Source organism: Cherax quadricarinatus, chromosome 21, assembly GCF_038502225.1.
Source record: "Cherax quadricarinatus isolate ZL_2023a chromosome 21, ASM3850222v1, whole genome shotgun sequence".
Lineage (NCBI taxonomy): Eukaryota > Metazoa > Arthropoda > Malacostraca > Decapoda > Parastacidae > Cherax > Cherax quadricarinatus.
Window position 1 is genome coordinate 18,623,767 of NC_091312.1, and position 17,500 is coordinate 18,641,266.

General features: G+C 41.7%; 1 protein-coding gene across 1 annotated transcript in view; it reads left to right on the top strand.

Annotated features, from left to right (window-relative positions):
• Window positions 1-3,761: 3,761 nt before the first annotated feature.
• LOC128689116 (calcium-activated chloride channel regulator 1-like) overlaps window positions 3,762-17,500 on the top strand; it is a 519,562-nt gene continuing 505,823 nt past the window's right edge. The window contains exon 1 of the mRNA XM_070087280.1: window positions 3,762-4,053. Coding sequence (XP_069943381.1) covers window positions 3,895-4,053 — 159 coding nt within the window. The 5' untranslated portion in view covers window positions 3,762-3,894. The remainder of the gene's footprint in view (window positions 4,054-17,500) is intronic.

The following is a 17,500-nucleotide window of genomic DNA, read 5'->3' on the forward strand; positions in this document are numbered from 1 at the left end:
AACATTTCGACACGTTTCCTTACACCTGTTGTCCTGTTCACCTAGCAGCAAATAGGTACCTGGGTGTTAGTCGACTGGTGTGGGTCGCATCCTGGGGGACAAGATTAAGGACCCCAATGGAAATAAGTTAAACAGTCCTCGATGACGCACTGACTTTCTTGGGTTATCCTGGGTGGCTAACCCTTCGGGGTTAAAAATCCGAACGAAATCTTATCTTAACAGGATAAGTATGTATCGACAATTGTCTTTGACAACCGGTAACTAAAATTCACTCACTCAACTATCTCTCTCTCTCTCTCTCTCTTTCGTTCTCTATAGTTAATCTTGTACAATGTGTGTGTTTGTGTGTGTGTGGTGTGTGGTGTGTGTGTGCGTGTGTGTGTGTGTGTGTGTGTGTGTGTGCATTTGCTAGATATTTCTATGTACACAGAGGGGATCCCTCGCGTGTTACTGGAGGGCTTTGATTCCAAGAAGCAGTCAAAGTCTTCTCTGGTGTCTGATAGTCACCACTTGACCTTCCATGAAAGGTTATAGTCTCTGTTGTGTGACCAACACCAGTTCACCCTGCAACTGCAGGCTTGAGGCACCTGTAAGCATTGCACATTGACTAGTCTCTGAGAACAGTATGAACCAAGATGAAGCTACATAGACGGAAATAAATGGTATAAAATACCGACACAATGGAAATATAAACACAAATGCAGTATAATGTGATCCTTTATTGACAACGTTTCACCCACACAGTGGGCTTTTTCAAGTCACACACTGAAAGTTAAGACACATGTGCAACATCTGGATATCTTTATTGTAGTAGACGTTTCGCCATCCAGTGGCTTTATCAATACAGATTCTAGGACATAATAGGAAGACAGTAGAACTATATACAAAAGATGAGGTAATCAGTCCCTCGGCCTTGGAGTTAGTGTTCACAGCATCGTCCTCCACCACGATGCTGTGAACACTAACTCCAAGGCCGAGGGACTGATTACCTCATCTTTTGTATATAGTTCTACTGTCTTCCTATTATGTCCTAGAATCTGTATTGATAAAGCCACTGGATGGCGAAACGTCTACTACAATAAAGATATCCAGATGTTGCACATGTGTCTTAACTTTCATATTGTCGGTATTTTATACCTTTCTTGCACAAGTCACACACTAGATCCGTGTGTGACTTGAAAAAGCCCACTGTGTGGGTGAAACGTTGTCAATAAAGGATCACATTATACTGCATTTGTGTTTATATTTCCAAGCTACATAGACAGAAGACCACTACTTTAAAACGAGCAATTAAGAAGTATTTCGGAACTGATAAAGTTGCTTTTAAGTTTTCTTCTTGATTATTTACATCTATAAAATCCAAAATTATATTCTAAGCATCAGAAATTTATCACTAATATTAGTAAACATAAATTTATTGCTACATTTTTCTTTTGTTTTGATTTATTAAATGAACATTTTCAGACTCATTACTTTTTACCAGAAATAAAAATAATTATAATCTTCGATTTGGTTTAAATTCAATAGCGTATTACCTCTAATGCTTTCTAATCAGATAAATGACAGCTGTCACTGTAAAGCGTCAAAGACGTAGTTCAGGGCATTAAAAGCTTGACAGCTGATGACGGTATCATTCCTGACAAAGGGACTGGAATAGCAGTCACATCTGAAAGTAACAACATTATATAAAAAAAAGTTTGATGTTTTGTACGGGTATTCAGTTTAATAATATTATGTTGTTTTCACTGATGCTGTAGTGAACTTGATACTAGTAATAATGTCTGTGATGATGGTCATTCTAAACTGTCATTGGCTCTAGTAATGTGTTGTCTTCCAACAGTATATGACATAGATCGTCAAACACTTGTAGCTGTTATTATTTGTCAATTTTTTTTAGTTCCTGTTTTACCCTTTATTACTCGAGACAGACACACCGTCAGAAACACTCTCAGTTTGGATAAAGAACATAAGAACATAAGAAAGGAGGAACACTGCAGCAGGCCTGTTGGCCCATACTAGGCAGGTCCTTTACAATTCATCCCACTAACAAAACATTTGCCCAACCCAATTTTCAATGCTACCCAAGAAATAAGCTCTGATGTGCAAGTCCCACTCAAATCCAACCCCTCCCACTTATATACTTATCCAACCTAAATTTAAAACTACCCAAAGTCTTAGCCTCAATTACCCAACTAGGTAGACTGTTCCACTCATCAACTACCCTATTTCCAAACCAATACTTTCCTATGTCCTTTCTAAATCTAAACTTGTCCAATTTAAATCCATTACTGCGGGTTCTCTCTTGGAGAGATATCCTCAAGACCTCATTAATATCCCCTTTATTAATACCTATCTTCCACTTATACACTTCGATCAGGTCTCCCCTCATTCTTCGTCTAACAAGTGAATGTAACTTAAGAATCTTCAATCTCTCTTCATAAGGAAGATTTCTAATGCTATGTATTAATTTAGTCATCCTACGCTGAATGTTTTCTAACGAATTTATGTCCATTCTGTAATATGGAGACCAAAACTGAGCTGTAGCTTTCAAATCGACATCCTTGTGACTGTCCAATGACAGCAGCATTGCTAGACGAATGACAAACAGCCCAAATTTGGAAGAGAAAGCCTCATAGACGACGTTTCGGCCTTTCTACTATCACCATTATCCAGCACGGACTGAAGAAGTCTCCCAGAGTTTCCCCACGAGAGAGTGGGTCGTTAGTAACTTGCTCCACCAGGGTATTGTGACATTTACTCCTCTCTGCTAGATGCAGCTGGAGGTTTTAGTGATAAAAGATCACTGGGAATTCAATCTGAAAAAAAGGCTCAGGCATCAACAAGAGCTGTGAAAATATTTTCAATACTTTGTACAACAATTAACGAAAGAAGACGGCAAAAAATAATATCAGCAGCATAAGTAAAAACAACAGGAGGTAGGAACAGGAGTAGGAGGAGGAGGAAGAAGAGGAGGAGGAGGAAGAAGAAGAGGAGAAGGAGGAGGAGGTAAGAACAGCAGGAGCAACAGGTACAAACAGCAGCAGGAGAAGGAGGCAGGAGCAGTGGGTAGTAACAGGAGGAAGAGGAGGAATACCAGCAGCAGGAAGAAGTGGGAATAGGAGAAGGAGGAAGAGGAGGATAAGGAGGAGGAGGAGAAAGATGAGATAAGAGCAACAGCAGCAGCAGGAAGTAAGAAGAGCAGTACGATCAGCAGGAGGAGGCAATAACAGCAGCAGCAGAAAGAGGTATAGGCAGAAACATCAGGAAGAGGAAGAAGTTGGTGGCAGGAAGAGGAGGGGAATGAGGAGGAGGAGGAGGAGGAGGTTGGGGCAGCAGCAGCAGCAGCAGCAGCTGGAGGTCGGGGCAGGATGGAGGTAAGCAGAGGATCGGGAGCCACTGCTCTCTCACCTCCACAGTTGGGCTGCCGCCGCTGACGGAAGTGGACGTGGCACTGGTGGCTGGTGCCAGGTTAGCCTAGGTGCCGTGGTCGCGATTACACCTGCGGGTCCCGCAGCGACCTTCTCCTCACACCTGCGGTTCCCGCTGCGACCTTCCCCCGTCCCCTCCCCCTCTCACACTTGCAGGTCGCGCCGCGAGCTTCCCCTCACCCGCTCTCTCACAGGATTTTATCGCGGGGCGCTGAACATAAATGATGATTAACCTGCCCATGTCAAGGATTTCCATCTCAACTACTTTGTGTTGAAAAATTCTCATAGGAAGCAAATGTGAACCAAACAAAAATGCTCCTGTCGATGTCTGTGTGATTACTTGATAACAGATCTGACTGCATAAACTGTTGCATTCCCGGCCCGTCTTGATCCCAGGATGAACCATCCTGAAGTAATGCTTTACTGAGTCTAAGTCCAGAGATGGACTTAGACGAGTTGCGAGGACATGAAAGTGCGTGTGGTACTGGCTGTGGTGGGGTGGTGCGTGGCGTGTGGGGGGGGCCAGGAGCTGCAGCTCAACCACAACGGGTACGAGGGGCTGGTGGTGGAACTCACTGACCGTCTCCCTCAGGAGCACTGCAACCATCTCATTCATGGACTCAAGGTAAACGATTCAACGGGTTTCCTCCTGTATTCACAGCTGATGTTCCACAGGTGTATGTTTGTACTTATGAGGATCCATAAAAGGCGGCAGATAGTTTCATTAACTCTTTGGTACATCTTCAGTGGTTTTTCAGGGAGGGAAAGAAGGGGTTTTAATCGTCAGCTCATATATGAAAAATTTTCCAAGATTGGGTCTTAGTCATATATAATGATCAGTCAGAAAAGCTTTGAGTCAAATGATCCGTCAAGAAAGGTTTCCTGACGCTGGTGAGGGACTCTTGATCCAAGGAGTCGGAACCGACCATCTCTTCTTTAGACTAAACCTGGAGGCCTCACACTTCCTCAGACTCTGTGCAGTCCCAACGGAATTACCAATACTTAATTAATGTAATAACAACTATAATATTTTTAAGAATAATAATATAACTTTATAAGAAGTGTGTGTGTGTGTGTGTGTGTGTGTGTGTGTGTGTGTGTGTGTGTGTGTGTGTGTGTGTGTGTGTGTGTGTGTGTGTGTGTGTGTGTGTGTGTATGTGCTGGTGTGTGTATATATGTTTGTGTGTGTGTGTGTGTGTGTGTGTATGTGCTGGTGTGTGTATATATGTTTGTGTGTGTGTATATATGTTTGTGTGTGTGTGTGTGTGTGTGTGTGTGTGTGTGTGTGTGTGTGTGTATGTATGTGCTGGTGTGTGTATATATGCTTGTGTGTGTGTGTGTGTGTGTGTGTGTGTGTATGTGCTGGTGTGTATATATGTTTGTTTGTGTGTGTGTGTGTGTGTGTGTGTGTATGTGCTGGTGTGTGTGTGTGTGTGTGTGTGTGTGTGTGTGTGTGTGTGTGTGTGTGTGTGTGTGTGTGTGTGTGTGTGTGTGTGTGTGTGTGTGCGTGTGTGTGTGTATGTGCTGGTGTGTGTATATATGTTTGTTTGTGTGTGTGTGTGTTTGTGTGTGTGTGTGTGTGTGTGTGTGTGTGTGTGTGTGTGTGTGTGTGTGTGTGTGTGTGTGTGTGTGTGTGTGTGCGGGTGTGTGTGTGTGTGTGTGTGTGTGTGTGTGTGTGTGTTTATGTGTGTGTTTGTGTGTGTGCGAGTACTCACCTAGTCGTGGTTGTAGGGGTCGAGTCATATCTCCTGGCCCCGCCTCTTCACTGGCCGCTACTGGGTCACTCTCCCTTCTCCATGAGCTTTATCATACCTCTGCTTAAAGCTATGTATGGATCCTACCTCCACTACATCGCTTCCCAAACTATTCCACTTCCTGACCACTCTGTGATTGAAGAAATACTTCCTAACATCCCTGTGATTCATTTGTGTCTTCAACTTCCAAATGTGCCCCCTTGTTCCTGTGTGTGTGTGTGTATGTGTTTGCGCCTGCGTGTGTGCTTGTGTGTGTGGGTGTGGGTGTGTGTGTTTGTACTTAAGGAAGGAAAAAATGTCTCTGTCGCTAATCTTTCGTTAAAATTACTTTCCTCTAAATCTACCAAATGGTTTTTACACCGTTATGATTTACATACTAATGACTATTATCGTACCTCAGCTCATCTCGCAACTCAATCCTGTCTTGGGTATACTATCTCTTTTCCTCCATCAAACGACCCAAATAATAGACTATAACCCAAATATCTATTACCTACTAGGTGTTTAGAGGCAACAGGTGCAGGAAGACTTTCCCATTGTCTCCAGTAGCCTTGTATCGAATCCATGCGATTTTTGTTGTGAGCTGACGACAGTGCCACTGAGGATCGAACTGAGTTCTTTCAATTGCACCATAATATGTCACTGTGCATTATACAGACAAAAACATAATTATTTTCTACCGAATCTTTGTGCAGCTGTCAATATTAATTTGTAATGTAAACCATGAGACACTGAGAGCAAACACACACACACACACACACACACACACACACACACACACACACACACACACACACACACACACACACACACACACACACACACACACACACACGCAAACCTGTTATCAGTGTACAAATGTCACGTTAACCAGGAACAAGTGGAAAAGAAGACAGTCTTAAAATTTTCACTAACTTTAATGTCATCTCCAGGAAAGTCTGTGTTGAAGGGGTTAATTACGCTCGCTCGTCACCAATATCTTTTGCAAGACGGGTGTACCCGTCTACCGGCCTGGTGTACATATCTGGTATACTGGTCTGGTGTACTGGTCTTGTGTACTGGTCTGGTGTACTGGTCTGGTGTACTGGTCTGGTGTACTTATCTGGTGTACTTATGTGGTGTACTGGTCTGGTGTACTGGTCTGGTGTACTGGTCTGGTGTACTGGTCTGGTGTACTGGTCTGGTGTACTTATCTGGTGTACTTATCTGGTGTACTGGTCTGGTGTACTTATCTGGTGTACTTTTCTGGTGTACTTATCTGGTGTACTTATCTGGTGTACTGGTCTGGCGTTCTGGTCTGGTGTACTTATCTGGTGTACTGGTCTGGTGTACTGGTCTGGTGTACTTATCTGGTGTACTGGTCTGGTGTACTGGTCTGGTGTACTTATCTGGTGTACTTATGTGGTGTACTGGTCTGGTGTACTGGTCTGGTGTACTGGTCTGGTGTACTGGTCTGGTGTACTGGTCTGGTAAACTTATCTGGTGTACTTATCTGGTGTACTGGTCTGGTGTACTTATCTGGTGTACTTTTCTGGTGTACTTATCTGGTGTACTTATCTGGTGTACTGGTCTGGCGTTCTGGTCTGGTGTACTTATCTGGTGTACTGGTCTGGTGTACTGGTCTGGTGTACTTATCTGGTGTACTGGTCTGGTGTACTGGTCTGGTGTACTGGTCTGGTGTACTTATCTGGTGTACTGGTCTGGTGTACTGGTCTGGTGTACTGGTCTGGTGTACTGGTCTGGTGTACTGGTCTGGCGTTCTGGTCTGGTGTACTTATCTGGTGTACTGGTCTGGTGTACTGGTCTGGTGTACTGGTCTGGTGTACTTATCTGGTGTACTGGTCTGGTGTACTGGTCTGGTGTACTGGTCTGGTGTACTGGTCTGGTGTACTGGTCTGGTGTACTGGTCTGGTGTACTTATCTGGTGTACTGGTCTGGTGTACTGGTCTGGTGTACTGGTCTGGTGTACTGGTCTGGTGTACTGGTCTGGTGTACTGGTCTGGTGTACTGGTCTGGTGTACTTATCTGGTGTACTGGTCTGGTGTACTGGTCTGGTGTACTGGTCTGGTGTACTGGTCTGGTGTACTGGTCTGGTGTACTGGTCTGGTGTACTTATCTGGTGTACTGGTCTGGTGTACTGGTCTGGTGTACTGGTCTGGTGTACTGGTCTGGTGTACTGGTCTGGTGTACTGGTTTTGTGTTCAGATATGGTGTATAGATCTAGTGCTTGGTCAGGTATACTGGTGGGCTGTACCAGTGTACTGGTGGGCTGTAACAGTGTACTGGTGGGTTGTAACAATGTACTGGTAGGCTGTACCAATGTACTGGTAGGCTGGACCGGTGTACTGATAGGCTGTACCAGTGTACTGGTAAGCTGTACCAGTGTACTGGTAAGCTGTACCAGCGTATTAATAGGCTGTACCAGTGTACTGGTGGGCTGTATCGGTGTACTGGTAAGGTGTACCAGTGTACTGATAGGCTGAACCAGTGTACTGGTGGGCTGTAACAGTGTACTGGTAGGCTGTACCAGTGTACTGGTAAGCTGTACCAGTGTACTGTTAAGCTGTACCAGTGTACTGGTAAGCTGTACCAGTGTACTGGTAGGCTGTTCCAATGTACTGGTAAGCTGTACCAGTGTACTGATAGGCTGTACCAGTGTACTGGTAAGATGTACCAGTGTACTGGTAGGCTGTTCCAGTGTACTGGTAAGCTGCACCAGTGTACTGATAGGCTGTACCAGTGTACTGGTAAGATGTACCAGTGTACAGGTAGGCTGTTCCAGTGTACCGGTCTCACCAGCTCTCAGAGCCTTACCCTCATGTTATTAACCCTGGGCACTTTGCAAACTTAATCCATCGTCCCTGATACACGAGTCTACTAACTGCACAATAGTTACTTTTATTTTATTCAATCTAATGAATTATATAAGCACTTACTTCCACATAATAACAGTCAAAGTGAAGAACGTTTCTCCTTTTTTTGGACTGATGAAGCCACTGTGTGGCGAAACGTTTTCTCACTGAAGATACCCAAGAGTTGCACATGTGTCTAATTTATCAATGTGTCGGTTCTCTAAACCATTCATCTACAATTATAAATATAGACTAGAAACATAAATATAAATATTTCGATCCCTACTCTTGGATCCTCCTCAGCACAGATTAATTTACATTAAAATACCTTGATCTATGAGGCTTATATTTTATCACTTCATTCATAAGTTTAAATCGGTTCACTGTGTCGACCAGTTGTTCTCTATAAATTATGGACGGGTCTCAAACTCTGATATTCTTCTTCCTCCTTTGCGTAGATCTCAGTTGCATGTTGCCAGTGTTTTTTTATGATGATCACTCGCATGAAAGGACCGTAAAGTCTCTGTATTTATATATATTTTAATTCAATGAATGTATAAAGAGCTATTAACCCGCCTCTAGCTCATTTCAAAATCATGTCTTGTCAGGATGTGACCTACAGCAATCGACTAACACCCAGGAACATATTTACTGCATGGAAAAGAGAGCCAACAAGTGTAAGGAGACTTGTGTAGTCTTGACTTGACCAAAAACCCAGGTCCTTCGACTGTGAGCCGAGGGCGCTACTACTGAGCTAGGAGCCGTCTGGTCGTGCCAAGATGGTTCTTAGTTTTAATAACAATTCTTAATACATTATGAAGGTTCTTCACCAAGTAAAAATATTGTAAATGATATTTTTGTAATATTTTTTCAACAAATATATATTCCATGAAAATATAAAAGAAGTTTTTTTTTTTTATACCAACCTTCCACGATATTCATTTTGTCTAGTTCTACTGAAGATCTTTGGAAAGACGAGTCTTTACCGCAAGACATTCATCAAGTGTGAGGTCAGGTTAGGTAAGGTTCGCCAGGAAACAGGACAAGTGTTTCCTGACGAGGGTCTCAGTCAGATGATAACACGCCGTTGGAGCTTTTGGTCCTTTGACCGAGGCCTTCCGCTGGCTTACCGGTCCACCCCTTTAAAAATTATAGTCATAGTTATAACCATTTGTAGTTTCAAGTGTGAGATATTTACACTAAGGAAATGATTTACGGAAGACAGATTATATGGACGGAGTTAAGAGAGTTTAATAGAGTAGTAAGGAAATGAGAAATGGGTAAGCTTATTTAGGCACATGTAGACATAAGTACAATTATCATATATAAGGTAAATTACCTAGGATAACCCAAACAAACTCAAAATGATTAATGTCCATAGGGGTCCTTGATTTCCATAGAGGTCATTGATTTTCATTAGGGTCCTTGACTTCCATTGGGATTCTTGAATTCCACTGAGGTTCTTGAGGCTGTGTCAGCATTATTTCTTGCCTAGAATGGGCCAGTAGGCCTGTTGCTGTTTTGTTTCTTTCATATGTTCTTATAAAAGCTTCTACTTATGCAATTTTTAATTACGTTTTACGAAGCATTAAATCCTCTTTGGTACATCAGCATAAGGAGCGGTGCAGACTCCATCCTCCGTTCCCTCATACTGGCCACCAGGTCACCTGGTTGGTGATGGCCACTTGTCTAATAAAAGTTCACTTTGGCGTCTTTTGTTTTGCAAAATGTGTCAGAAGTTTGCTCATGAATCCATGCTGTCGCTTTTTTTTTTCTCCAAGTGAGGGATGGAAGGTCTGCCAGTGAGGGATGGAAGGTCTGCCACTGAGGGATGAAAGGTCTGCTAGTGAAGGATGGAAGGTCTGCTAGTGAAGGATGGAAGGTCTGCTAGTGAAGGATGGAAGGTCTGCCGGTGAGGGATGGAAGGTCTGCCGGTGAGGGACGGAAGATCTGCCAGTGAAGGATGGAAGGTCTGCCAGTGAGAGATGGAAGATCTGCTAGTGAAGGATGGAAGGTCTGCCAGTGTTACATTACATTTCAGCACCCTGATCCCTTAATGGGTGGGCGCCTCGATCCTGGTGAAGAGCTCTTGATCCAAGGAAGTAAAACTACCCTCTGGTTCCTCGGATCCGAAACGATTAAATTCCCCTTCCTCAGGCACTGTATGACTCCTTGAGGATTATCGCTTCCCATAATAATAATAATAATAATAATAATAATAATAATAATAATAATAATAATAATAATAATAATAATAATAATAATAATAATAACAGTAACAATACAAATCTTACATAATTTTGTAAAACGCTGCGAATTTTAGCATCAAAAACGTTAACATTATAAATAAATGTTTTTGTAGTTAACTTCACGTACTCTACTGTATTCTAAATTATATTGCGGGGAGAATGTGTTTCCTGTAAGATCACTGTAATCTTGTAACATCACTGTTATCTTGTAACATCACTGTTATCTTGTAACATCACTGTTATCTTGTAACATCACTGTTATCTTGTAACATCACTGTTATCTTGTAACATCACTGTTATCTTGTAGCATCACTGTTATCTTGTAACATCACTGTTATCTTGTAACATCACTGGTCCGTGCGGACGTGCTGCGCAGTAGCTCCTGATTGAGTTGGCATTTGCGCAGTGTTGACGTGTACTTGGCTCTGTGAAGACCTGTTTGCGCGCTCTCTAGAATTGAAGCAAGATGCCCTCCATCGAGCAACTTTACCAACAGCTTAAGGAAGAATTGAGGTTGGCGAATTTGGAAATTCGGCGATTGACCGAGGAGAACAAGAAGATTCGTAGTAGTCCTCCTGTTTTGAGTCCTCAGGTCAAGAAGGGAAACTGGTCAGTGGCTGGACAGCAGGGAAAGAAGTTGACGATCAAGAAGACGAATGGAAAGGTAGAAACGATGAAGAAGAAAGAGACTGCCGTGGAAACTGTTGTGGAAACATCCAATACATTCTCAGTGCTACCCGACGAATGTGAGTTGACTACTGGGAACGACACGACGAAAGACATTAAGGAAGGTAAGAATATTGTTGTTGTTGGGGATAGCCAAGTTAGGTATCTGGATAGGGCGTTCTGCTTGAAGGACAGGAGTAGGAGACAGAGAGTTTGCTTTCCTGGGGCTGGGATGGAGGATATTGTTAGCCGTCTGGATGACATCATGAGAGGTAATGGGAGCAATCCTATTATCTGTCTCAGTGCTGGAGGCAACGATGTTGGCAGACGTAGGAGTGAGGACCTGATTAGCAGGTATAGGTCAGCAATAGAAATAATTAGAAGTAAGGGTGGGAACCCTCTCATATGTGGTATTTTGCCAAGGAGGGGAGTTGGAAGTGAATGGTTGTCCAGGGCAATTGGTGTCAATTGCTGGCTGGACAAATACTGTAAGGAAAATGCGGTAACATTCATTGACAACTGGGACCTCTTCTATGGCAGAAATGACATGTATGCTAGGGATGGGGTTCACTTATCTAGGTGTGGGGTGGGAGCACTGGCAACTGCAGTGGAGGGAGCAGTTAGGACTTTAAACTAGGAATAGTTAGTGGTATGGGTTTTGGCAGGAAAACAGTGAAGTCCCAGTGTAGTAATATTACGAGTTCTAGGGGAACTAGTAATAATAAGAACGAGATAGATATTGAAAAGCCAGGGACCTTGGGTGATAAAGACGGTAATAGGTTTAGTAGAAGAATAGAAATGAGCAGGAAGGGTAAAGAGAAAGGAGAGTCTTTCAATGTTTATTATGCTAATTGCCGTAGTGCTAGGAATAAGATGGACGAGTTGAGATTAGTTGCTAGGGTAGGTAACATTGATGTATTTGCCTTAACTGAGACGTGGTTTAATTCAAAAAGTCGGGACATGCCTGCGGAATGTCATATTCAGGGTTTTAAATTGTTCCAAGAAGATAGAAGTATTGGGAGGGGGGGTGGGGTGGCATTGTACGTCCGAGATCGCTTGAACTGTTGCATAAAAACGGGTATTAAGTCTGAAGTAACACATACAGAGTCTGTTTGGATAGAATTTTCAGAGGGGCATGAAAAACTGATTTTAGGAGTGATATACCGTCCCCCTAACTTAGATAGGGACCAAGGGAAACTACTATGGGAGGAAATTGTTAAGGCCACAAGGCACGATAATGTAGTAATTCTAGGAGACTTTAACTTTAGTCATGTTGATTGGAATTTCTTGACTGGGAATTTAGAATCGTACGACTTCTTAGAAGTATTTCAGGATTGTTTTTTGAAGCAGTTTGTGACAGAACCTACAAGGGGAAATAACCTGCTTGACTTAGTTATGGCAAACAATGAATCCCTTGTTAATAATTTAGAAATTTCAGAGGAACTGGGTGCTAGCGACCACAAATCAATTACATTTAGCATTGAATGGAAGTACGATAGTAGCGATAACTCAGTAACAGTCCCAGATTTTCGCTTAGCAGATTACGATGGGCTTAAAGAACACTTATCATCTGTTGACTGGGGTAACGAAGAGAGCTATCAATATGACAGTTTTCTGAACACTATACATGCTGCTCAAAGAGCGTTTATCCCATATAAAGAAATTAGATCAAATAGAAATGACCCAAAATGGATGAATAATAGGCTCAAATATCTACTAGGGCATAAGAAAGGAATTTATAGGCGTATCAAAAGAGGTGAGGGTCATCTTATGAATCAGTATATTGACATTAAGAGGGACATTAAAAAGGGGATAAGAAAAGCTAAAAGGGACTATGAAATTAAAGTTGCTAGGGATTCTAAAACTAACCCAAAAAGTTTTTTCCAGGTCTATAGAACAAAAGTTAGAGATAAGATAGGTCCCCTTAAAAATAACTATGGGCACCTTACTGACAATGAGAATGAAATGTGCTTGATTTTAAATAATTATTTTCTCTCAGTTTTTACACAGGAAGACACTAACAATATTCCAGTAATTAATTTTTACAGTGGGCTAGAAGAAGATAAATTATGTAACATCACAGTCACTAGTGAGATGGTTGTGAGGCAGATAGACAGACTGAAGCAAAATAAGTCGCCGGGTCCTGATGAGGTTTTTTCAAGGGTTCTTAAGGAATGCAAAATGGAACTCTGTGAACCATTAACTAATATTTTTAATTTATCTCTTCAAACAGGTGTAGTGTCTGATATGTGGAAGATGGCTAATGTAACTCCTATTTTTAAAACAGGGGACAAGTCGTTACCGTCAAATTACCGCCCAATAAGCCTGACCTCAATTGTAGGCAAATTACTAGAGTCAATTATAGCTGAGATTATAAGAAGCCATCTCGATAAGCATAGCTTGATTAATGATACTCAGCATGGATTCACAAGAGGCCGGTCTTGTCTAACTAATTTATTAACTTTCTTCAGTAAAGCTTTTGAGGCTGTTGACCACAATAAAGAATTTGATATTATTTACTTAGATTTTAGTAAGGCTTTTGATAGAGTTCCGCACCATAGACTGTTAAAGAAAGTGGCAGCCCATGGCATTGGGGGAAAAGTGCTCTCGTGGATCGAGTCATGGCTCACTGACAGGAAGCAGAGAGTGTCCATAAATGGGGTTAAATCCGAGTGGGGATCTGTAACAAGTGGCGTTCCACAGGGATCAGTCTTGGGCCCGTTGTTGTTTATAATATATATCAATGATCTTGATGAGGGAATTACTAGTGATATGAGCAAATTCGCCGATGACACAAAGATAGGTAGGATAATTGATTCAAACGTAGATGTTAGGGAACTTCAGGAGGATTTAAACAAACTCTATTCTTGGTCAGAAAAGTGGCAGATGCAGTTCAATGTAGATAAGTGCAAGGTTCTGAAGCTTGGGAGTGCCCATAACCCTAGTACTTATAAATTAAATGATGTAGAACTTAGCCATACAGATTGCGAAAAGGACTTGGGGGTTATGGTGAGCAGCAACCTTAAACCAAGACAGCAATGCCTAAGCGTACGTAATAAGGCAAATAGATTACTGGGATTTATATCAAGAAGTGTAAGCAACAGAAGTCCAGAGGTCATACTGCAGCTTTATACATCATTAGTAAGGCCTCACCTTGATTATGCAGCTCAGTTCTGGTCTCCGTATTACAAAATGGACATAAATTCGTTAGAAAACATTCAGCGTAGGATGACTAAATTAATACATAGCATCAGAAATCTTCCTTATGAAGAAAGATTGAAGACTCTTAAGTTACATTCACTTGTTAGACGAAGAATGAGGGGAGACCTGATCGAAGTGTATAAGTGGAAGATAGGTATTAATAAAGGGGATATTAATAAGGTCTTGAGGATGTCTCTCCAAGAGAGAACCCGCAGTAATGGATTTAAATTAGATAAGTTTAGATTTAGAAAGGACATAGGAAAGTATTGGTTTGGAAATAGGGTAGTTGATGAGTGGAACAGTCTACCTAGTTGGGTTATTGAGGCTAGGACTTTGGGTTGTTTCAAATCTAGGTTGGATAAGTACATGAGTGGGAAGGGTTGGATTTGAGTGGGACTTTCACATCAGAGCTTATTTCTTGGGTAGCATTGAAAATTGGGTTGGGTAAATGTTTTGTTAGTGGGATGAATTGTAAAGGACCTGCCTAGTATGGGCCAGCAGGCCTCCTGCAGTGTTCCTCCTTTCTTATGTTCTTATGTTTTAACATCACTGTTATCTTGTAACATCACTGTCATTCTTGTAACATCACCGTCATTCTTGTAACATCACTGTCATTCTTGAAACATCACTGTCATTCTTGTAACATCACTATCATTCTTGTAACATCACTGTCATTCTTGTAACATCACTGTCATTCTTGTAGCATCACTATCATTCTTGTAACCTCACTATCATTCTTGTAACATCACTATCATTCTTGTAACATCACTGTCATTCTTGTAACATTACTATCATTCTTGTAACATTACTATCATTCTTGTAACATCACTGTCATTCTTGTAAGATCACTATCATTCTTGTAACATCACTATCATTCTTGTAACATCACTATCATTCTTGTAACATCACTGTCATTCTTTTAACATCACTATCATTCTTGTAACATCACTATCATTCTTGTAACATCACTATCATTCTTGTAACATCACTATCATTCTTGTAACATCACTGTCATTCTTGTAACATCACTATCATTCTTGTAACATCACTATCATTCTTGTAACATCACTGTCATTCTTGTAACATCACTATCATTCTTGTAACATCACTATCATTCTTGTAACATCACTATCATTCTTGTAACATCACTGTCATTCTTGTAACATCACTATCATTCTTGTAACATCACTATCATTCTTGTAACATCACTATCATTCTTGTAACATCACTATCATTCTTGTAACATCACTGTCATTCTTGTAACATCACTATCATTCTTGTAACATCACTATCATTCTTGTAACATCACTATCATTCTTGTAACATCACTGTCATTCTTGTAACAAAAAACGAGAATAGGTTGAAAAAAATATTGCCATTAGAAACTGTTTTAGCTGCTCCTCAGTTATCATCAAAGCTTTATAAATCATCCTTGCAGTTTTAGTGCTTCCTCGAGGCCTTGTCATGGACCGGGTCGCGGGGGCGCTGACCCCCGAAACACCCTCAAAATTTCTTTGAAGGAAAGAAAACACATTAATCTGCGCGAATGAAGTCACTGAACTGGCTAGGGATTGAACCCAGGGCAAGCCACTCATGAAACTAGTAGGCCAGTGTGCTAACCACAGGACCATACCGAGCTAGCAAGATGTATCCAACTAGATATACTTCTGTGCATCCTAATGAAGTTAGCAATTTTGCTTGCTCGGGGTTCGAGTCCCATCCTTTCTGTGATTTGTTTGCAATCATGTAATTACAATTTCGTGATTCAGTACAGAGTGTCGAGAATACCATCAAAATTCAACGTTTTTTTTTTTTTAAGCAAATCAATTTTACAGGTTAAGAGATGTTATCCTACCCTTCTCCAGGATGCGACCCACAACAGTCGACTATCACCCAGGTACGTACTTACTGCTAGGTGAACAGGGACAGCAGGTGTAAGGAAACATGCCCAACGTTTCCACCTACACAGGGAACAGAACCGCTAACACTCAGTATGCGAGCTGCGTGCGCTGCCAACCGAGCCACGGGGCTTCTCGAGAACCAAGAATTTTTATTATTATTGTTATTATAATGGGGAAGAGCTAAACCCGTAGGATTATACAGCGCGTGTGGAGGGGAGGGTATGGAAGGTATTCAGGCTTATTTCAGGGAACTGGAGCACAGATCCAATTCCCTAGATCAAGAGCCCCTCATCAGCATCAAGGAACCTCCCTTGAGGGGGAGAACCGAGAAGCAGCAGGTGAGGGGAGACGTTCCATTACCTCTCGCTGAGCTCGAGAATCGAACACGGGTGTTTTCATATGTAGGATGAACTGAGCTACAGGTCTAGATACATTACTTTAATTTCAATGAAGAATTTAAAGTTTATCATATCTTGTTACTCGGATAGCGCATCTGCTCTGAAAGAAACACATCTGTTCTGAATGAAGCACAACTGCTTTGAGAGAAACAACTGCTTTGAAAGACACACAACTTCTTTGAAACACATCTGCTTTGAAAGAAACAAGACTCGTTTGAAAGAAACACGACTGCTTTGAAAAAAACACATCTGCTTTGAAAGCTTCATCATTTGTGTGGCATCCCTTATTTTGACTGTTTTCTTAGTCGACACTACGACATTTCTTCCCAGGGCTGCATGTACTGTGTCGTGTTTCCTAATACAAGACAACATTCATTTCCTTACCTACGTTCCTTTCATCCTATGCAAAGATATTACCGCGTCTTGTAGCTCTAATCCCCTTAAAGTTCTTGTTTTATCTTGCAGAATCTTAGGGGAGAAATTGGAATTTCTCATCGCTGGGGATTACTGGAAGACTATTGATATCCGATTGGAGATAGTCGGTATCTTCCACCGATGTAGGTTTCCTGCTCAACTCGGTATATTTCATACAGGGTGTCACAAAGTGTAGTTTGTGCTCTAGTCTTTGTATACTATGAGGATGAGATAGGAGGAAAAAAAGTTGTGAGGACAGATATTTTCTACCGATTATTAGCCCCCCAGGGCTATTAAGTCAGGATAATTAAGCGCTTGCACTCTGAAGGATGGGTGGGGATATTTGTAATTTGGAAAGGCATCTGAGCTGTAGTATTGGCGCGCCTTCGGCAAGACAGTAATGGAGTGAGTGATGGTGAAAATGTTTCTTCTTTTTCGGGTCACTCTGCCTCTTTGAGAGACGGAGTGTGTTAAAAAAATCCAGGAGAGCTAAAGAGTGTAGATTATTTCCATTAGATCTTTTCGTTCTCTTCCATACGATAAGCCCACGAGAGTCGAGCACCTTTTACACAGTTCTTCACTGCTAGGTGAAAAGAGGATCATACGTTAAGACACGTGTCCAATTGTCTCCTTTCTC